At 44.9% G+C, this 22,500-nt stretch overlaps 1 protein-coding gene across 1 annotated transcript in view; it reads right to left on the bottom strand.

Moving 5' to 3' along the window:
* Positions 1-22,500, bottom strand: part of cacna1g (calcium channel, voltage-dependent, T type, alpha 1G subunit) — a 204,158-nt gene that overhangs the window by 16,814 nt on the left and 164,844 nt on the right. The window contains 3 exon segments of the mRNA XM_065002465.1: positions 1,373-1,482; positions 2,255-2,406; positions 17,074-17,266. Of these exon segments, the coding sequence (XP_064858537.1) occupies positions 1,373-1,482; positions 2,255-2,406; positions 17,074-17,266 (455 nt within the window).

The following is a 22,500-nucleotide window of genomic DNA, read 5'->3' as shown; positions in this document are numbered from 1 at the left end:
GTCGTGGTCTAACTCCTAAGCCCCCTGCCATCGTTGAGCGTGTCTGCCAATTCATCATATATTTCAACATTTTTTAATCTGCCAGGGTCCAGTGTGTGTGTGTGTGTATGTGTGTTCTCTGAGGGCAGGGTCCAGTGTGTGTGTGTGTGTGTGTATGTGTGTTCTCTGAGGGCAGTGTCCAGTGTGTGTGTGTGTATGTTCTCTGAGGGCAGGGTCCAGTGTGTGTGTGTATGTTCTCTGAGGGCAGGATCCAGTGTGTATGTGTGTGTTCTCTGAGGGCAGGGTCCAGTGTGTGTGTGTATGTTCTCTGAGGGCAGGGTCCAGTGTGTGTGTGTATGTGTATGTTCTCTGAGGGCAGAGTCCAGTGTGTGTGTGTGTTCTCTGAGGGCAGGGTCCAGTGTATGTGTGTGTGTTCTCTGAGGGCAGGGTCCAGTGTGTGTGTGTGTGTGTGTGTGTGTGTGTGTGTGTGTGTGTGTGTGTGTGTGTGTATGTTCTCTGAGGGCAGGGTCCAGTGTGTGTGTGTATGTTCTCTGAGGGCAGAGTCCAGTGTGTGTGTGTGTTCTCTGAGGGCAGGGTCCAGTGTATGTGTGTGTGTTCTCTGAGGGCAGGGTCCAGTGTGTGTGTGTGTGTGTGTGTGTGTGTGTGTGTGTGTGTGTGTGTGTGTGTGTGTGTGTGTGTGTGTGTGTGTATGTTCTCTGAGGGCAGGGTCCGACGCCACTCGATAGTTTCTCCGTCACGTCAGTGTCTAACTACTCAGAATGCATGAATCAACACTCCGGCAAATCACTTTAAACACAATTACATTTTCAGATGGACCCCTGGGGGACCTGGCTGCCTCTGTGTGTGTGTGTGTGTGTGTGTGTGTTGTGACACTCTGGATCTCAGCCGGGGGATAATGGTCTAATCTGGCAACCACAGAGGATATCATAGGCCTCTCGGTTACAAGGTCCACTGCAAACTCACACTGTCGGCACTGAGTGTACAGTGACTGTGTGTGTGTACGTAGTCCTGTGTGTGTTTGCGTGCATCTTTGTGTGTGGTCGCGTGTGTGTGTGTGTCTTTGTGTTGTTCAGTTGGAAGCCAAGGATTTTAAAGCTATGATATAATCTAAGACAGTGTGTTTAACGAGGCAGTTTGTATTCATAAAGGCCTAACTGAGAGAGAGTAATTCATCACTGCGCCTTTCCACAGCACACTAACTCACACACACCATCTCTGCTTCACCTGAACATATCTGGGCCCATATTCACAAAGCATCTCCCCATGTCCATATACGAGGCAGTTTTGCTCTAAAAAGCAAGACTGATTCCTAGATTCCAAGACTGACTCCTAGATTAGCACTCCTACTCTGAGGCAAAGTGTGACCTCTGACCTGTCCTTGAAGAAACGCCGGAAGCCAAAGGCCACCAGCTTGAAGACAGACTCCAGGACGAAGACGATGGTGAAGATGTAGTTACAGATCTTCAACGCCTCGTCCAACTCCTGGAGGGAGGGAGGGAGGCATGGTTAGTAGTACAGTATTCCATAGGTTATAGCTACTGTATATATGGTCTCTCTCTGACGTCTTACTCTCTGAAAGCAAACATTTTCCCAGAGTCAGCCACTTTCAACACCCTACCATCTCCCTCTCTCTCCCTTCTCTCCTTCTCTCTGCTTCTTTTTGAAAAGACCGCCGGTATTAAAGTGTCTTGTATGTAGCCTGGGGGAATTCACGATACCCATCTCAATGTAAAAAGTGACCTTTTCCTAGTAGGCATGTTGTGAGAAGATCAGACAAGTAACTCTATAGGGATTTACTGACTCTGTTCTCCTCAGGTCATCCGTACCGCATCATCTCTCTCTATTACTGTCTCTCCTTTTCTCTATATCTCATGCATAATCTTTCCGGGCACATGGTCATTTCATCGGAAAACTCAAGCTGTTTTCATCACGAATCACCTTTCGGCTGATAATAAACAATGACAACTCATTGAGACATAATTTACGTGGGAGTTTAGTTCATGAATTTTTTGTATTACTTTATGTAATGTGGAGAAAAATCCCCTGAAGAATTGAAATAACTTTTCTCAAATCTGTTTGTGCAGGCAAACAAACTACAAATCCCAGAGTAATGATGTTGGACTATGTGGAATGAATACAAACTAGGTTGTCATGGGAATCTTTGTCTGTGCTTTCTGAGGGGCCATGGTGATAACTAACAGACTTCAAATCCACTACCTTAAAACTACAAACCCCATCATTGCGCAGGTCCTACCTTTGGCTGCTGGTAGTGTTCCATCGCCATGGTGATGACATTGAGTGCGATGACAATGGTAATGAAGAGGTCCAGATACTGGGAGGTGCACATCTTGTGGATGAGGAGACGAGTGGGGGAGTAATCCGAGTAGTAAGGCTTACTCTGAGCTTCTGTTGGAAGGGGGGAGTAAGAGAGGGGAGGACGGGGAGGTAGGCGGGGTGGGGGGGTCATAGAGTGAGATAGGGAGTAGTGTACTGGACATTGTGGGTGAAAGGTTTCGAGAGGTAGAAGCCAGCCCGCAGGTCTCAAGAGATATCATAGCGTTAGTTAAAGGAAAGCATACACACCCATACTGACATATATCACATAATTACAGAAGATAGAGGAGGTTAAGAGACGCAAATGAAAGACAGATGGAGTGAGAGAGAAGAGAGTAGCAAAGGTACATGGAAAGAGAGGTATACAAGGAGAGGAAAGGAGAGGAGAGAGGTACAGGAAGACACAGAGATCTTGGAAAGAGAGAATGAGTGAAAACGAGGAAGAGAAAGCGAGAGAAGCACAGTGTTCCTGGGCCCGGGTCCCCTGTGGCTGCCAGTCATGACTAATCAAATCAGAGATGCTCTCCTCTGATCAACAATTATTCAAATGTAGTCTCCTCTGAGAGAGCATGAACGGAAATAAACAACATCGCCACTGCCCAAAGTGGTGTGTGTGTGTGTGTGTGTGTGTGTGTGGAAGAGACTGTAGCTGTGGAGGAGGGAGGTTATTTTGGTGCATTCTGAGGCTGTAGGGAGTGGGTAGTGAATGGTTAATTTATGCTGTCTCTTTCAATGCAGCTTTTTCTAGTGTTTTCACTCTTGCTGTATCTTTTCTCTACCTCTTTCTCTTCCTCTCCTTCTCTCCAATAAAAACCCTACTGGGCAGAGATGTCAATTCAACATCTATTCCACATTGGTTCAATGTCATTTAATTGAAATGACCTGGAAACTAATTAGAGTCGGGACAGTACCAGTATTGCAATACTTTTTCCATGGCAAAAATTCCAACACGAAGCATACCATACTCTTTGGTCCTTTAATAAACATCTGTATGTAAAATATTGTGCGCTATAGCTTGGAAAATAAATAAATGTGACTCTGGTTGACAACATAACGATGTTTGCTTCCAACATTAGGGCTGTTAACCTAAAGAAGTAAAATCTGCTTTGGGTTTTGTTTCCATGCCAAGACGCTAACAAGAATCGCGATACTGGTATCGTCCCGGCCCTAGAAACAACGTTGATTCAACCACTGTGTGCCCAGTGGGACATACTGTACACAACAAAAAGGACAGTCGATTTTACAGTTCAGTATATCACTTACAGTTTCACACCTGTTTCTCTCATCTGTCCTCTCTTTATCCATCCATCCATCCATAAAGGACAGAGGAAAGAGGAGTATGGGGGATGAGAGAGTCTCTCTATCAGTCTCTGTCCTCATCCCTCTTTCATCAGTGAAAGAGAGAGAGGACATATGAAGTAGAGGAGGAGTCAGAGACAGGCCAGAATGGAAACACACACACAGCGTGATTCCCCCAGGTGCTGTTCAACTCTCCCTCTTGCCAATTAGCCCAGGTGGCTGCTGCGGCAGCTGGCTAAAACTCTTGACGGGGTACGTGTGTATGTGTGTTTGTGTGTGTATGGGTTCGTGTATTCACTGTAGGGTCCATTCTCACCTCTTCTCCTCTGTCCTCTTCATCATAAATCGACTTGAGTGTGAGACTCTCTCTCGTTCGGTGTCTGCCTGGGCTATTTCTTTATCGTACATTTATTGTACAAAATGCAGACCCATTATACATTATAGCAGTGCATGTATTATAGGCAGTAAACCCAATGGCGCAAATGTTGTGTCAGTGAAACTTCCTGGGAAAATGCTTAGCTTCTGCAGTTTTGCTGCAGGGCCTAACACTTTATTATAATGGGCCTCACTAGAGGCTCGATAAATGAAACTGTTAGTATAGTGTATTGAGCATCCATTGCTGTATCTTGAGAGGATTGTCCAAATCATGTATTAGACATTTCAGTGGCTGACTGAGTTTTTTAAAAGCAATCTAAAGCAGTTTTGTAAGTGCAATACTCTCATAGGTTTAAAACGCTACATTAAGAGAGGGAGAAGGAGAGAGAGAATGGGAGAGATGGACCTTTCGCTGTGTAAGTACTGCACTGAGAAAGGGAGAGGAAGAATAAGAGAGCGAGACAGGGAAAACAAGAGGGTAGAACCTTTTCCCCCATGGCTCGGGCCCAGCTCTCGCTCGGGGAGGTAGGAGAGGTGAGGGTAGAGAGGGCCAAATTATACCTCCACTACTCCCAAACTCTCACTCCCACTCTCTCTTTCCAGAGGAAGAAAGAGCTGAGCAGCACTTAGAGAATGGATCTGCTTTTAGACTCACTGGAACAGACTGACACTGTGATATCATGCCAAACAAATGAGTCAACCATATTAGCTTTTGCCAAATCAGCTTTAAAGACTTGTAAAAGTGTGTGCGTGTATGTTTGTATGTGCACAGTGTGCCTGTGTGTGTTTGTGTGCTCAGTGGGGCATGTGAGGGCATATTCAGGTCTACTCTTGTGGGAAAAGAGAACTTTGACAAGATGAAAGTGAAGAAGTGAGGTGTGAAGAAACTTCAGTACAGTCATCTTTCTCTGTCCCTTTTTCTCCTCTCTCTCTCTCTCTCTCTCTCTCTCTCTCTCGCTCACACAAATAGAAACATTACATTCACAAACATAACATAAACATCAACCAGACCCCCATCCCATCAATCAACCTAAGGGGCCTTAGACCTATGTAGTCCACTAATTGGGATAAGAGGAGCTGCTGAATGACTAGCATGCAGCATGTTAAACAGAATGTCCATGTTGGTGCCCCGTGTGAGTATTATTGAGCACCCTACATGTTGGTGCCCCGTGTGAGTATTATTGAGCACCCTACATGTTGGTGCCCCGTGTGAGTATTATTGAGCAGCCTACATGTTGGTGCCCCGTGTGAGTATTATTGAGCACCCTACATGTTGGTGGCCCGTGTGAGTATTATTGAGCACCCTACATGTTGGTGCCCCGTGTGAGGATTATTGAGTACTCTACATGTTGGTGCCCTGTGTGAGGATTATTGAGCACCCTACATGTTGGTGGCCCGTGTGAGTATTATTGAGCACCCTACATGTTGGTGCCCCGTGTGAGGATTATTGAGTACTCTACATGTTGGTGCCCCATGTGAGGATAATTGAGTACCCAATATGTTGGTGCCCTGTGTGAGGGTTATTGAGTACTCTACATGTTGGTGCCCTGTGTGAGTGAGGATTATTGAGTACCCTGCATGTTGGTGCCCCATGTGAGGATAATTGAGTACCCAACATGTTGGTGCCCTGTGTGAGGGTTATTGAGTACTCTACATGTTGGTGCCCCATGTGAGCCATGTGAGGATAATTGAGTACCCAACATGTTGGTGCCCTGTGTGAGGATTATTGAGTACCCTGCATGTTGGTGCCCCATGTGAGGATAATTGAGTACCCAACATGTTGGTGCCTTGTGTGAGGTTTATTGAGTACTCTACATGTTGGTGCCCCATGTGAGGATAATTGAGTACCCAACATGTTGGTGCCCTGTGTGAGTATTATTGAGCACCCTACATGTTGGTGCCCTGTGTGAGTATTATTGAGCACCCTACATGTTGGTGCCCCGTGTGAGTATTATTGAGCACCCTACATGTTGGTGCCCCGTGTGAGTATTATTGAGCACCCTACATGTTGGTGCCCCGTGTGAGTATTATTGAGCACCCTACATGTTGGTGCCCCGTGTGAGTATTATTGAGCACCCTACATGTTGGTGCCCGTGTGAGTATTATTGAGCACCCTACATGTTGGTGCCCCGTGTGAGTATTATTGAGCACCCTACATGTTGGTGCCCCGTGTGAGTATTATTGAGCACCCTACATGTTGGTGCCCCGTGTGAGTATTATTGAGCACCCTACATGTTGGTGCCCCGTGTGAGGATTATTGAGTACTCTACATGTTGGTGCCCCATGTGAGGATAATTGAGTACCCAATATGTTGGTGCCCTGTGTGAGGGTTATTGAGTACCCTGCATGTTGGTGCCCCATGTGAGGATAATTGAGTACCCAACATGTTGGTGCCCTGTGTGAGGGTTATTGAGTACTCTACATGTTGGTGCCCCATGTGAGGATAATTGAGTACCCAACATGTTGGTGCCCTGTGTGAGGATTATTGAGTACCCTGCATGTTGGTGCCCCATGTGAGGATAATTGAGTACCCAACATGTTGGTGCCCTGTGTGAGGGTTATTGAGTACTCTACATGTTGGTGCCCCATGTGAGGATAATTGAGTACCCAACATGTTGGTGCCCTGTGTGAGTATTTATCCAAAAAGGTAGTTATAATTTAACCCTTCAAGAGGGAATGATGTGGTTCAGGTAACATATCATACATATGACACATGATGATATGTTACTCTTGGAGATCTAAGACCCCTTTGGCCGAAAGCACTGGTGAAGCGTCAAAGATCACCTGACTGAAAAAGAAAGGAGCAGTTAGTTAGCAAAGAACACCAAAGCAATACTAAAACCTGGTCCAAAAACAACCTCTTAACCCCTTGCCCTACATTACCTATACCCACCTGATTCTTTGAAGTCTACAAAGTGAGGGTATAAAGGTTAGGGTGAGGAACTAGGAGTTATTTTTGGACTGAGCCACACTCAGTAACTTCAGGAAGACGAGGCTCGGGTTGGGAAATACAGACACACTGAAGTCCCTGGGCATGTGGCGAGGGAGTGGATACACCACAGCACAGCACAATGGGTTTACTGTCACATTGTGAGTGGGCTTTGATTGGATTGGAGTGAATGTATGTATAGTGTATGGGTTTGAAAGGTCTGGTTGGATTGGATGTGTGTTTATGGCTTTGAAGAAGCTTTGGTTGGGTTGAATGTGTGTGTATGGGTTTGAACTTGAAGGAGCTTTGGTTTGGTTGAATGTGTGTGTATGGGTTTGAACATGAAATAGCTTTGGTTGAGTTGGTTTGCACATGCATGTGTATAGACTTGAAGTAGGTTTGAATTGATTGGATGTGTGTGTGTGGGTTCATAACACAGTGGAGCTATGTGATGGATACCGTGAAAGGACATATAGAGTGCTATGTTGATTTTCAACCATGGTACCATATCATGGATTGTTCTAGAGTAACCTTGGTACTATTGGGATGTGAAAGTTGTTTAAATGTGGTTTAAATCTCTACGGTGCACATGTGATGCTTTTGATGATTGGTCAGGTGAAACTGGGGCTTGTGGTAGAAAGATGATTGAAGGGGGGCTTGAGAAAAGGAGGATAGTCTTTGAGCTTTGGATGGTAAAACAATGTCTGTGAAAGGAAGAACAGGCCAGAGGCAGTAAGATCAGTCACAACGTTACGGCCAGGATAATTTCCTGTTTTAGGTCAAAGGTCAAGATGATGTGGTGGTAAAACAGTTTTTTTTTAAAATCCCAGTACCAATATCATTAAGGTTATACCTTGGTAGGTGTTGTGACTGATTTTAAACGCCTGCCCTTTATGGTCAATGGATTGGTTCATATTAAGAGTCAATGTGTGCTGGGTCAACAAGTAGTGCTGGTAGATTACAGCACAAGCTCATATCAAGGGGAAGGGGTTAACGTCAAGTGAAACTACATTGAATTCAATGATGTATTAATGATTTTAGAGCCAGCAAACATTGAGTCATAAGGTTAGATACAAAATAAACAAGTAAATCAGAAAAATTCTGCTGGATTTCCCAAAATGCACTGCTCCCCTATTCAGCACCAATGACAAAAATAAGAAACAAAAACGGAACTGAAAAGAGAAGTTGAGGATTGTGAGAAAAGAGGAGCAACAGAGCAGTTTGAGGAGCCCAGAAGAAAGAGAAATAATAACATGACATCATTCACAATGACAGGGCATGGTAATTCATACACGTACACAAACACGCAAAAATGCACGACGACAAACACACACTCACATACAAAGACACACACGAGTTGTGCCGGTACACATGGTAGACTGACACACACTTCTTTCTGAGTCTGACTTGAGCAGGATGGACCAATTGGAATGGAGACTGGAATGGCGAAGGCAGGCGATTGGACAGCAGTGAGTGGAAGGCGGGGTTAACAGGGCGAGAGAGTGATGATGGGCAAATGAGAATATAAGCATATAAGAAACAGACCAATGAGATATCAGCGTTTCAGCAATACAGTAGACAGCACATATCTGCCCTTCAATCCTCTATGGGAAAGTCCAAGTCTAATTCAAACACAACTATTACCCCTGTATCATAGTCTGGTAAAGTCGAGGCTAAATCCTTTAAAGGGGCAAACTGCAGTGGCTACATCCATTTTTGGACTTAAAAATGAACAATATGTACCCATTGATTCTTGAATAAAATAACTTGTAAATGCCTCCTGAGCTTAGTTCCACTGTCGTACCCCACCAGAATCCAAAATATACACTTGTTTTACTCCACTGTTTGTAAACAAAGTAAATTAAAACTATCCTTTTGTTATCATGGATGGTCAGTCCTCGCATCCATAGCTCTGTATATACATTTGAGTGGTTACATTTTTCCAGAGAGAAGGCTTGGTTTCAACTGCTGATTGCCGCTTTAATAAGTACCTTGTAGCATTAAATATGGTGTTCAGCTAAGTGGCAGTTACGTTAGCCAAGACCCAGGAATCAGCAATTGAGGAGTGCTGTTTTAAAGGACCACTACATCACCTCTTTCTTCCAACCCGACTCTAATCATGTAATATTCTAACACTGGCACTTGCATGTCTTGGACTGTCCAATAATCCCCAGTTTTCTGGTTGGCTTGATCTACCACCTGGGTAGCAGTACATCTGTCCGACCGCTGGTACACCACATGATAACCAGCCTCCTTCATTGTTAGCTTGGGCTGTAGGACACACACACCTGTTAACACACACGCACAGATCCATAGGTTACACACGCAAGTACATAATGCACACACACACACACACACACCTTTTCTTAACCCAGTTACATTCAGTGGCTCTCTTGTGGTTATCTAACATATCCTAAGCAGAGCTCAAAGGCAATGTGCCAGCACGCTTTAGAAGCACTGATTTTTACACCTCCAACCATGAAACATTCATACCCTCACACACTCTCATAAAACCCACTATAGCACTACTTATAATACAAGGACCTTCTACTGCTACAGAATCAATCACCTAACGGCATCAGCCCACTGCAGGGATGCATATTGATTAGCTAGTTAGGCTGGACTCATCTAGGCTAGGTAACTGATGCTAAGCACAACTGTCAGGTTATGTTAGGCTAATAGGTGTATTGGTGCGAGCATGGGTGGGGTTACACCTACACCTTAGTTCATGAAAGTGATTAAATATTTAAATTCCTCTAACGCTTCACTTAACTCTGCTACCAACACCTAGCTGGTTGCATGAAGCATTTATCCCCCACCCACATCCTCTGAGAACCCACATCTGTAGAGGAGGACGTTTCAATCACTAACTGGCACAGGTCTTATCAAAGAGGAACTGTCTACACTTTGGGCTGATCCACGTTATAGCTCGATTGAAATTTAAAAGGCAACTTTCCTGTGTTCGCGGTAAACGCTGCACATGTCGGCTCAATCGGAAATGACCTTTAACATTTTTCCGCGGAGCTTCCGCGATACTTCTGCGATACAGATTGAACCCAGCCATTTCTCTGACTTCTGTTTCTCTCGCGCTCTCTTTCTCCCCCTTCTCTTGCTCTCCCTATCTCCCTCCGCCTTTCCTACCTTTAGCCCGCCCCTCACTCACTTTCAATCCCTCCCCCCTCTCTCGCCACCTTACCCCGCCCCGCCCCTCACATCCTGTCCATCTCATCTTACAATCATTTTTTTTGCACTCTCTCTCTCTCAACCTCTCTCTCTCTCTCTCTCTCTCTCTCTCTCTCTTTCCATCTCTTTAATGGTCTAGTGTTATTAACCACATTCCTACATCAGGGGAATATAAAGGAGGGAGAAGAAGACGGATAGAAAACCTCCGTTAGATCCATCTCTGTTAGCACTGACCTAGATAGAGCTGGCTGCCGCGGTGTGTGTGTGTGTCTGTGTGTCTGTGTGTGCATGTGCGTGTGACTGGTCAGTATTGATGACAGGGGGAGGAGTTGACACTCTTGTCCTAACCATTTACTGTTCAGTGCGTCGCTGACATCATAGTTTAGGGGTAAAACATGTTCAACAGTCTTGTTTCACCCCCCGAAGGTGAGCATAATAATTCAATGGGCTACAATACAATTACTCTCTACATTAGCATCATGTAAAGTGGGGAGAACAAGTATTTGATACACTGCCAATTTTGCAGGTTTTCCCACTTACAAAGCATGTAGAGGTCTGTAATTTTTTTAATCATAGGTACAATTCAACTGTGAGAGACGGAATCTAAAACAGAAATCCAGAAAATCACACTGTATGATTTTAATGTAATTAATTTGCATTTTATTGCATGACATAAGTATTTGATCACCTAGAATCCAGTAAGAATTCCGGCTCTCACAGACCTGTTAGGTTTTCTTTAAGAAGCCCTCCTGTTCTCCACTCATTACCTGTATTAACTGCACCCGTTTGAACTTGTTACCTGTATAAAAGACACCTGTCCACACAGACTCCAACCTCTCCACAATAGCCAAGACCAGAGAGCTGTGTAAGGACATCAGGGTTAAATTGTAGACCTGCCCAAGGCTGGGATGGGCTACAGGACTATAGGCAAGCAGCTTGGTGAGAAGGCAACAACTGTTGGCGCAATTATTAGAAAATGGAAGAAGTTCAAGATGACGGTCAATCACCCTCGATCTGGGGCTCCATGCAAGATCTCACCTCGTGGGGCATCAATGATCATGAGGAAGGTGAGGGATCAGCCCAGAACTACACGGCAGGACCTGGTCAATGACCTGAAGAGAGCTGGGACCACAGTCTCAAAGAAAACCATTAGTAACACACTACACCGTCATGGATTAAAATCCTGCAGCGCACGCAAGGTCCCCCTGCTCAAGCCAGCGCATGTCCAGCCCCGTCTGAAGTTTGCCAATACCATCTGGATGATCCAGAGGAGGAATGGGAGAAGGTCATGTGGTCTGATGAGACAAAAATAGAGCTTTTTGGTCTGAACTCCACTCGCCGTGTTTGGAAGAAGAAGAAGAAGGATGAGTACAACCCCAGAACACCATCCCAACCGTGAAGCATGGAGGTGGAAACATAATTCTTTGGGGATGCTTTTCTGCAAAGGGGACAGGACGACTGCACCGTATTGAGGGGAGGATGGATGGGGCCATGTATCGCAACATCTTGGCCAACAACCTCCTTCCCTCAGTAATAGCATTGAAGTTGGGTCATGGCTGGGTCTTCCAGCATGACAACGACCCGAAACACACAGCCAGGGCAACTAAGGAGTGGCTCCGTAAGAAGCATCTCAAGGTCCTGGAGTGGCCTAGCCAGTCTCCAGACCTGAACCCAATAGAAAATCTTTGGAGGGAGCTGAAAGTCCGTATTGCCCCGAAACCTGAAGGATCTGGAGAAGGTCTGTATGGAAGAGTGGGCCAAAATCCCTGCTGCAGTGTGTGAAAACCTGGTCAAGAACTACAGGAAATGTATGATCTCTGTAATTGCAAACAAAGGTTTCTTTACCAAATATTAAGTTCTGCTTTTCTGATGTATCAAATACTTATGTCATGCAATACTTACTTAAAAATCATACAATGTGATTTTGGGGATTTTTGTTTTAGATTCCGTCTCTCACAGTTGAAGTGTACATATGATGAAAATTACAGACCTCTACATGCTTTGTAAGTAGGAAAGCCCGCAAAATCGGCAGTGTATCAAATACTTGTTCTCCCCACTGCATGTATATTTATTTTCACACCCTATCATAATTATTAGTAAAAGGTGTGCTGAAGTAGGACATTATATATTAATACCTGATAAAGTGATACAGCACGAGAGGCTGTGCCATCAATAAATCAACAGGCAAGCGATGCTGTTAGCTAGGACACAAAATGGCCAAATCCTACTTTAGTACCAGTTTTTGAAGACAAACACAGAGAGAGGGAAAGCCATCTTCTGGGACATGACCCACACAGAGCAGGTCTGAGTAAAGCGTTTATCTCTTTGGGCTGTGAGCCTGGGAGAGTTAGAGGCCATCTGTTACAGTGACACATTCACTCCCTGAGCTGAGCTATGTAAAGAACACTCAGAGCTACATTATCTCTCTCTCTCTTTCACATTTTCTCTGTTTTCCCTTTGTCTTTGTTTCTCTCTCTCACTCTCTCCTCTCTCTCTCTCTCTGTGTGGGGGAAAGAAAGGATACACCGTGCCTGGCTGCCACATTACAGACAGCACCCCTGCTGACAACTTCTTCCTTCCTCACTCACTCTTTCAAGTATCTCTCTCCTTCTGTCGCCGTCTCATCTCCCTCTCTCCATCTCTCTTTCTCCCTATAGGGCAACCCACTAGCTGCCTAGGGGAGAATTTCACAGTGCACAGTCAAGCACCAGGAGGGTGAGACATACTTTTAGACAGAGACTGTACTGGACATAACTGTGAATGTGTGTGTGTGTGTGTGTGTGTGTGTGTGTGTGTGTGTGTGTGTGTGTGTGTGTGTGTGTGTGCGTGTGTGTGTGTGTGTGTGTGTGTGTGTGTGTGTGTGTGTGTGCGTTGTTTAGGTAAGGTATAGAAACAGGAGCAGATGGCTTGGTCTTCCCCAGCAGAGAGATTAAGCAGCACCTTTGATCCACTGAACTAAACTACACTTACAGCAGCCCAAAGTTAACACACTCAGGAGTGTGTGTGTGTGTGTGTGTGTGTGTGAGAGCCAGAGCTAATAGAGGGTGGCATACTGGCAGGAGGGGCAACCCCATCCCTTCATCATCTCCCCTTCTCTTCCTCCTATTCTCCATCCCCCTTTACTCTCATTTTCCTTACTTCTCACATCCATCTCTTCTCCTGCATACTTACATATTCAGTGATTTACCCTTATCCATCTCCCTTTCTCTCCACTCTCATTCCTTCATATTATTTCTCCCTCCTCCCCTCTTGTCTTTATTTTCTCCTCCTCTCTTGTCTTTATTTCCTCCTCCCCTCTTTTCTTTATTCCCCCCTCCCCTCTTTTCTTTATTCCCTCCCTCCCTCATCCCCTCTTTTCTTTATTTCCTCCTCTCCTCTTGTCTTTATTTCCTCCTCCTCTCTTTTCTTTACTTCCCCCTCCCCTCTTTTCTCTATTCCCTCCCTCCTCCCCTCTTCTCTTTATTTCCTCCTCCCCTCTTTTCTTTATTTCCTCCTCCCCTCTTTTCTTTATTCCCTCCCTCCCTCCTCCCCTCTTTTCTTTATTTCCTCCTCCCCTCTTTTATTTATTTCCCCCTCCCCTCTTTTCTTTATTTCCCCCCCCTCTTTTCTTTATTTCCCCCTCCCCTCTTTTCTTTATTTCCCCCTCCCCTCTTTTCTTTATTTCCCCCTCCCCTCTTTTCTTTATTTCCCCCTCCCCTTTTTCTTTATTTCCTCCTCCCCTCTTTTCTTTATTCCCTCCTCCCTTCTTTTCCTCCCTCCATAATTTTCTCTTCCCTTCATCCAAAGTTGTGTGCAAAAAGAGGGAACTGCCCCTGCTCAGCTAAGAGTTCTCTGTCATGTTAGAGAACTACAGACTCACACACACACACACACACACACACACACACACACACACACACACACACACACACACACACACATACACATACACACACACACACATACACACACACACACACACACACACACACACACACACACACACACACACACACACACACACACACACACACACACACACACACACACACACCTCCTCTGAGCGCTGGCCTGCCTAATACAATTATACAGTAAAACAATAATACGCTGTGATGGACAGATTTGGGGTGGGGCTGTCGCGTCTGTCTGTCTCACTGGCGCATGTCATAGGAAAAGAATCTCCTCCACGCGTGAATATTCAGTGTGTGGAGATATGACTGTATACACAACCATGTCCTTACATTCCCTTACCAGGAAAGGGGGTAATAGAGAGGGGGAGGAGAGCGGGAGAGAGAGATGGAGAGAACGAGAGACAGAGCGAGATAGAGAGGACCTTGCTCTCTCATCGAGCAGACACAGTGACACAGACAGAGTTCTGGGGTTTGAGGACAGAGGGTTGCTCCTGCATATTTCACAGCCTACCCTGCTACCATCTGGTGCCTGTGACACATGCGCACGCACGCAGGCACACGCACACGCACGCACACACACACACACACTCCTGCATGAGCGTGGGTGGACAACCTACAGTTGGTGGTACAGTAACAAAAACAGTGCTGTGGATAGTGGATGAATCGTGGGTCACTGTGAAGAACAAGGAACCACAACACACGACAGGAAAATGTCCACAAACGTCTATAGCGGACTGAGTCGGATGAGAGAGAGGCAGGGGGACGGGTAGGGAGCGCGGGATGGGACCCTACCTCCCGTGAACGTTGAACCCTGACTTCTGAACCACCATGGTAGGGGACACACAGAACATGCTAGAAACTCTGTACCTGTCAGTGTGCCTTCAGAGAGGACCCAACTCACCCCCGGAATCATCAACACATCTAGAAGAACGAGACCAGGTTAGTCAGAGAGAGGTGTGGAACGAGGGATGGGCGAAGGAGAGAGAGTGTAAGAAGGAGAAATAGGGGTGAAGTAAGAGCAGAAGGATGAAGATGACAACGTGGGCTGGTTAGTTCCTACTGTGAGTCTTTTCCACTTATTCTGAGTCCAGTGTGAGCTCGTGATACAGTTGATAAGGGTTTGATGATTCAGTTGGGGATTTTGTAGACAGTCAGTCAAACCCCGATATTCAAACCCCAAAATCCCAAAGATCTATGAACAAAAAATGACTGCGACACAAATAGAGCCACTCGGATGGAGTAAAAAAACAACTTACGTTTCCCTTCTCTTCACAAACCCTTGTGCCATCCAGAAAAGCAGAGTGTAGATTCTGAAGCCTGTCCAGTCACAAGGGGTATACCTCTCCTCTACATACCTTTAATCAACTATTCTCTTACTCTGTCAAACGATTCTACAACTTCAGATACAGTTGTGCGCAACATGGTTTCCAAGCAACAGAAAAAGAACAAGCTTGAGGTTACAGACCGGATAAAGGAAAGACTATAAACCATAAACTAAAGATAATCTATAGGAAAAATGAAACGGAGAAAGAAACCAATGGACATGAGGGGCCTTGAACAATTATAGAGACGGATAGAGGAGGGCATGTTCATTCTCTATTTGTTTCGGAAGCATTTGAGAGTGGTTTGTACAAGGCCTGTTTAAGGGGAAAGGGGGATATCTAGCCAGTTGCACAACTGAATGCATTCAACCAAAATATGTCTTCTGCATTTAACCCAACACCTCTGAATCAGAGAGGTGCAGGGGGGCTGCCTTAATCCACATCATCGGCACCCTGGGAGCAGTTGTTAGGGGTTAATTGCCTTGCTCAAGGGCAGAAAGGCATATTTTCCCACCTTCCCGGCTCGGGGATTGGAACCAGCAACCTTTTGGTAACTGGCCCAACACGCTGAAACACTAGGCTACCTGCCGCAGTTGTGTGAGTGAGGGCAAGAGGGTGGAAGTAAAAGAGTGAGTGAGAGGGAGACTGTGTGTGTTCGGTCTGTTTGAGTGACTGTATGTGCGTGAGAGGGTGTGAGAGCATGGGAGAGTGTGAGTGCATGAGCACTTTGGGCACACCACATCTGCAAGAGAAAATCCATATCCATCTGTATTTCTCAAGAGATTCGCACGGTCAACTACCGAAGGCATTCGCACTGTCAACTACCATCAACATTCGATGAAAAAAAATCCAAATGATCTTACTTTGATCCACCAAAAGTATCTCTACAGCCAATACGGCTACTGAAATAACCACTATTTCTCATATCCAATGTTTGGGGTTAGAAGGCAGTGGAATCACTATAGAGAGGCGAAGTCGGGCATCTGGTAACCCGTTCTTGTACAGCTGGAGGGGCGGCCGGGCAAAGATCTAGGATCAGCTAACCTTCGTATGATCCTAACCCTTTTCAGAAAGAGGAAACCATAGATCAGCATCTAGGTACTCCCTAGTTTGGTTTGTAGTTCTACCTACCCCTCCGGATGTACTACAACTACATGCAGGAGAGGAGGGGGAAGGGGGGAGATAGGGGGGATGTAACCTCGCCCTCACCCCACCCCCCTCCCTCTAACTCTGAAAGTACCACGTCATGCAAGTCCCGTCCACCAGTACTCACTGGGCATGCTCCAAGGGGACGGTCCTAAGTACACCCTCTACGATAGGCCAGGCAGGGAAAAAGGGGGGGGGGGGGTCTATTCTTACTAGACCAGCGCTCAACAACTCCGATCCTGGAGAGAGGCTGGGTGTGTGGGCTTTTGTTCCAGCCCAGCACTAACACACCTGATTCCAGGCTTTACAATTATTGCTGGGCTAGAACCAAATCCTGCACACCCAGTAGCTCTCCTGGACCAGAATGGGTGGCCACTGACCCCCACACGAAGAGAGGATGTCTAGCGGGGACACTACAGGGAGGAAAACCATTTCAAAAGAAAAGGCACTTCTACAGTAATGCAAAATAGCAACTATTCCAGGTGGCGTTTCTACGTCCGTTGACTTCGGTCAAATCAAACCAAAACAAGCTCAAACCAGGCAGGACTCAGAAAGATGTGGAAAGACTACCGACCAGCCAGCTCCTTCTCCTTACTCCGTCTCTTTTTCTCCATCCGTTTCAGTCTCTTCTCCTCCCTGCGCTTAGCCTCCTCGGCCTCCTGGCTGCGACGACACTTGTGGAAGTTCTCCACCACCACGCCCACGAACATGTTGAGCACGAAGAAGCTGACGATGAGCAGGAAGGAGATGAAGTAGAGGAGCATCCACGGGTTGTAGTTCAGCTGTGGCTGGAGGGGGTAGACATAGACAGAGTATAGTGTAATATACTGTACTCACACACACAGTATGATGTTATATACACACACTCATTTTTGGCAGAGTTATGAGTATTGTGGTGGTGCACTCTATGCAGACACCGAAAAACCAGCCCCAAGTCCCACTGGGCACAGAATTGAACGTCTATTCCACGTGGGTTCAACGTCACTTTATTGAAATGACGTGGAAACAACGTTGATTCAACCAGTGTGTGCGCAGCGGGATGTGTGTGTGTCTCTATCCAACTTGAGCGGAGCACACTACCAGCTAGCTGCCTTTCTGCCAGGACCACCGTCATCCTGCTGCTACAGTCAACACGACAAAATGTAGAAATGAATTATAGAAATAAACACATGAACAACACTGTTAATTTGAAACGAAACAGTACATCCGGAAAGCTAAATGTATGAGTATACACAGTACTGTAAGATGCAGAACGTGTGGAAGAAGCTAGAGGGGTGTTGGATGATTTTGGACAGTAAGCAGCTTATAGAGAGGAGATCAATGCCTCGTCCCTAAAGCAGAGACAGAAACGCTGACCTGATGTGTCATAAACATCAACACATCTCTGGTCCTAGCCACCCAAGCCTTTGTTCTGCTGTTCTGCTACTGTATCTCTAGGGAACAGAGGAAAAAGTGCATGTGTTTGTGTGTGTGTGTGTGTGTGTGTGTGTGTGTGTGTGTGTGTGTGTGTGTGTGTGTGTGTGTGTGTGTGTGTGTGTGTGTGTGCGTGTACATATTCAGTGGCTAGTGAGTTTACACACCCCTTCCACAGTCTTCACATTTTGCTGTCTCAAAAGGAATAAAAATAAACACAAATCCTACAGATCTACACAACCTACTCCGCATTTTCAAAGAGAAAGTATATTATAGAACGTTCCCCCAAAGATGTCTTGATAGCTTATGTCTTCACACCCCAGAATTAATACTTGGTTGAAGCTTTTCTGCAATAATAATATCCTACCAAATGTACCCAGCCCTCAGGGCAACATATGCCCCTTGTTTTTGTCAAAATTGCTCAAGCTCAGTAAATTTGGTTAGGAATCATTGACAGGCAGCAGGGGCAGACTGGGGAAAATCATTCGACCCTTGCATTTTATCCACACCATCCCACATCACCGCGCACACCAGCCCACATTACTATTACAGCGTTCCAGAAGAGCATTTTTCCTTGGTGTCACTGGTGCCACCAACGTTTACAGTTGGTGGCACCAGCCGATTATGTGGTTGGACCCACTTAACAAAGAGCTGCAGTCAGTTTCAGATTGGGTGGCAAGAAATAAGTTTGTCCTAAATATTTCAAAAATGAAAAGTATTGAATTTGGGACAAATCCTTCACTGAAACCTAAACCTCTACTAAATCTTGTAAGGAATTATGTGGACATTGTGGTGTGGTAAGGAGCCACAAAGAGGGACTTTACAATTACAATTGGCCCAGAACAGAGCAGCACGGCTGACCCCTAAATGTACACAGAAAGCTAACATGAATAATATGTCAATCTCCACAAAGTAGAGCTGTCTGTTTGAACTACTATCACACAGCTCTGACAACCATGGTGGAAAAAGTAACCAATTGTCATACTTGAGTAAAAGTAAAGATACCTTCATAGAAAATAACTCAAGTGAAAGTGAAAGTCACCCAGTAAAACACTCCTTGAGTAAATGTATAAAAGTATTTGGTTTAAAATATACTTAAGTATCAAAGGTAAAAGTAATTGCTAAAATATACTTACGTATCAAAAGTAAACGTATAAATCATTTCAAATTCCTTATATTAAGCAAACCAGATGGCACCATTTTCATGTTTTTGTATTTATTTACAGAGAGCCAGGGGCACACTTCAACACTCAGACATGATTTACAAATGATGCATGCGTGTTTAGTGAGTCTGCCAGATCAGAGGCAGTAGAGAGGACCAGGGATGTTCTTTCAATAAGTGTGTGAATTGGATCATTGTCCTGCTAAGCATTCAAAATATAATGCGTTTTTGGGTTTCAGGGAAAATGTAGTGAAATGAAAAGTTGTCAAAAATATAACTAGTAAAGTAAAGTATAGATACCCGAAAAAAAAAATGAAATGCCTTAAGTACCCCACAAGACATGCCACCAAAGGTCTCTTCACAGTCCCCAATTCCAGAACAGACTATGGGAGGCGCATAGTACTACATAGAGCCATGACTACATAGTACTCTATTCCACATCAAGTAACTGATGCAAGCAGTAAAATCAGATTTACAAAACAGAAAAGTACACCTTATGGAACAGCGGGGACTGTGAAGAGACACACACACACAGGCACAGACATACGCACTACACACACACACGTACACGTGGATTTTGTGTTGTAGATATGTGGTAGTAGAGTAGTGGCCATCTTTAACATGTTATGAAATCTGTTGTGAAATGTAATGTAATGTTATTTTAATTGTATATAACCGCCTTAATTTTGCTGGAACCCAGGAAGAGTAGCTGCTGCCTTTGGTAGCAGATAATGGGGATCCATAATAAATACAAATCCTGAAACGGCCTAATCATCTTATGAAGTAATTCATACTGCTTTACTACAAAGTATAATAAATACTGGCTGCTGAGGTACCCAAGAAATGTGTTTTTTTCCATCTAACACATCCAGGCAGGAATGCATGCTTCAAGATATTTTGATATGCAACCAAATCTAGACAGCCATGCATTTTGGGTTGACAATTACACTATAGTTGCCATATTTAACTGTCTAAGATAAGAATCCAGAATTTCATTTAACATTTACATTTAAGTCATTTAGCAGACGCTCTTATCCAGAGCGACTTACAAATTGGTGCTTTCACCTTATGACATCCAGTGGAACAGCCACTTTACAATAGTGCATCTAGGTCTTTTAAGGGGGGGGTGAGAAGGATTACTTTATCCTATCCTAGGTATTCCTTAAAGAGGTGGGGTTTCAGGTGTCTCCGGGAGGTGGTGATTGACTCCGCTGTCCTGGCGTCGTGAGGGAGTTTGTTCCACCATTGGGGGGCCAGAGCAGCGAACAGTTTTGACTGGGCTGAGCGGGAACTGTACTTCCTCAGTGGTAGGGAGGCGAGCAGGCCAGAGGTGGATGAACGCAGTGCCCTTGTTTGGGTGTAGGGCCTGATCAGAGCCTGGAGGTACTGAGGTGCCGTTCCCCTCACAGCTCCGTAGGCAAGCACCATGGTCTTGTAGCGGATGCGAGCTTCAACTGGAAGCCAGTGGAGAGAGCGGAGGAGCGGGGTGACGTGAGAGAACTTGGGAAGGTTGAACACCAGACGGGCTGCGGCGTTCTGGATGAGTTGTAGGGGACCAGGAATTTCCTGATTTCTTTCTTGCTCAATAGAGTTGCATTACATACATCTTTATGTGCTCTACCTAATAATAACTATAATACCCGCTGCTAGTAGCCATCTATTCATCAAACTGTAAATGTAATGTCCTAAACAAATGTTGCAGTTGTAGGCTACTACCCATGAGACCTATAGGTCTATTCCCTCGCATTGGCCGGTGCGCTTTCTGGGTGTGCACCGCTCCGTATCTCAAAGCCATATCAAATATCTTGGTTGTAAAGTAATTGTTATTGAGCTGAATGTTGAGAGTTGAGAAATAAAAATGATACCCACAGAAAGCAGAGACCCTCCTCTCCTCGACAGGGACAAGGGGACAAAGCTTCCAAAGTAGTGTTTTTCCCTAAATTTAATTTTGAAACGCATTTTTCTCTCGAGAACATGGCGGAGAGGAGAGTGGCTCATTCATCAAACCAACAGGCCCCAGCGAGGGCACAGATGCAGGGTAGACAGTCCATTACAAGAATCATGAGGATAATGCACTTTACTGTTTGACCAAATCATGGTTTGGCAGCTCCACAAATGTGGAAAAAGTTTTGAGTGAGATGACAATGTATAATGTGCTTTTTCTACATTTATGGGCACCCTTTCCGTTTTTACGATCCATGATCTCTTTGCTGATGCCAAGTTTGACTTTGAATGTGAGTTTGCATGACCTCAGCTCGGCCTATCAGAAAACCATGCCGGTAGGTAGGGAGGCCGGCCATTGCCCACTGATCAGCCAAATGCTCATTATTTTTTATTTGACCTTTATTTAACTAGGCATGTCAGTTAAGAACAAATTCTTATTTTCAATGACGGAACAGTGGGTTAACTGCCTGTTCAGGGGCTGAATGACAGATTTGTACCTTGTCAGCTCGGGATATGAACTTGCAACCTTTCGGTTACTAGTCCAACGCTCTAGGCTATCCTGCCGCCCCATAGATTATAGATTAGAATATATTTTTTATTTATTTTACCAGGCAAGTCAGTTAAGAACAAATTCTTATTTTCAATGACGGCCTAGGAACAGTGGGTTAACTGCCTGTTCAGGGGCAGAACGACATATTTGTACCTTGTCAGCTCGGGGATTCGAACTTGCAACCTTTCGGTTACTAGTCCAACGCTCTAACGACTAGGCCAGAGAAATTGCTCAAAAAAAATCTTAACAGGCCCATAGGCACCTGGACCATTTTATTTTTATATATTCAAAATATTTTTGTGTGTTTTTGTGTGTGTCAATTTCGATCAGCCCACCCAACTAAAAAATGGTCCAGCCCATCTGGCATTTGCCAGAATTACCAGATGGCAAATACGCCCCTAACGGACAGCAATATTCAAACATTGTCTCTGACTTTCAAGCAAATTTAAGTCAGGACCACTCCACACATCTTGGGAAAGCCCTTCTGGTGTGAATTTGTGTAATTGTCTCACTGAAAAATAAAACTATATTCCAGGCTTTGGTTTTCCTTTACATTTCTACCTGGGCTTGGCTCCTTTCATATTTATTTTGATCCCGACAAACTCCACAGTCGCTGCCGATGACAAGCATACCCATAACATGATGCTGCCACCGTAATACTTTAAAATACAGCGAGTTTCTCTCTGGGTTGTGTTGTATTGGATTTGACCCAAACCTGCAGTTTTTACTTTAGGCCAAAAAGTTATTGTCCTTGCTGTGTTGTAATATTCCTTAATGGCCTCGTTGCAAACAGAATGGATGATTTGTAGTGGATTTGTTTTTACATAGTCTTCTTTCTTTTCACTTTGTCATACAGGCCAGTAATGTGGAGTGAATGCAATGTTGTTGATTTTATATATTTTTTATTTCACCTTTATTTAACCAGGTAGGCAAGTTGAGAACAAGTTCTCATT

The sequence above is a fragment of the Oncorhynchus nerka genome, linkage group LG16 (assembly GCF_034236695.1).
Source record: "Oncorhynchus nerka isolate Pitt River linkage group LG16, Oner_Uvic_2.0, whole genome shotgun sequence".
Taxonomy (NCBI): domain Eukaryota; kingdom Metazoa; phylum Chordata; class Actinopteri; order Salmoniformes; family Salmonidae; genus Oncorhynchus; species Oncorhynchus nerka.
The sequence above is the reverse complement of the archived record's forward strand: the minus strand, read 5'-3'. Positions and strand labels throughout refer to the sequence as shown.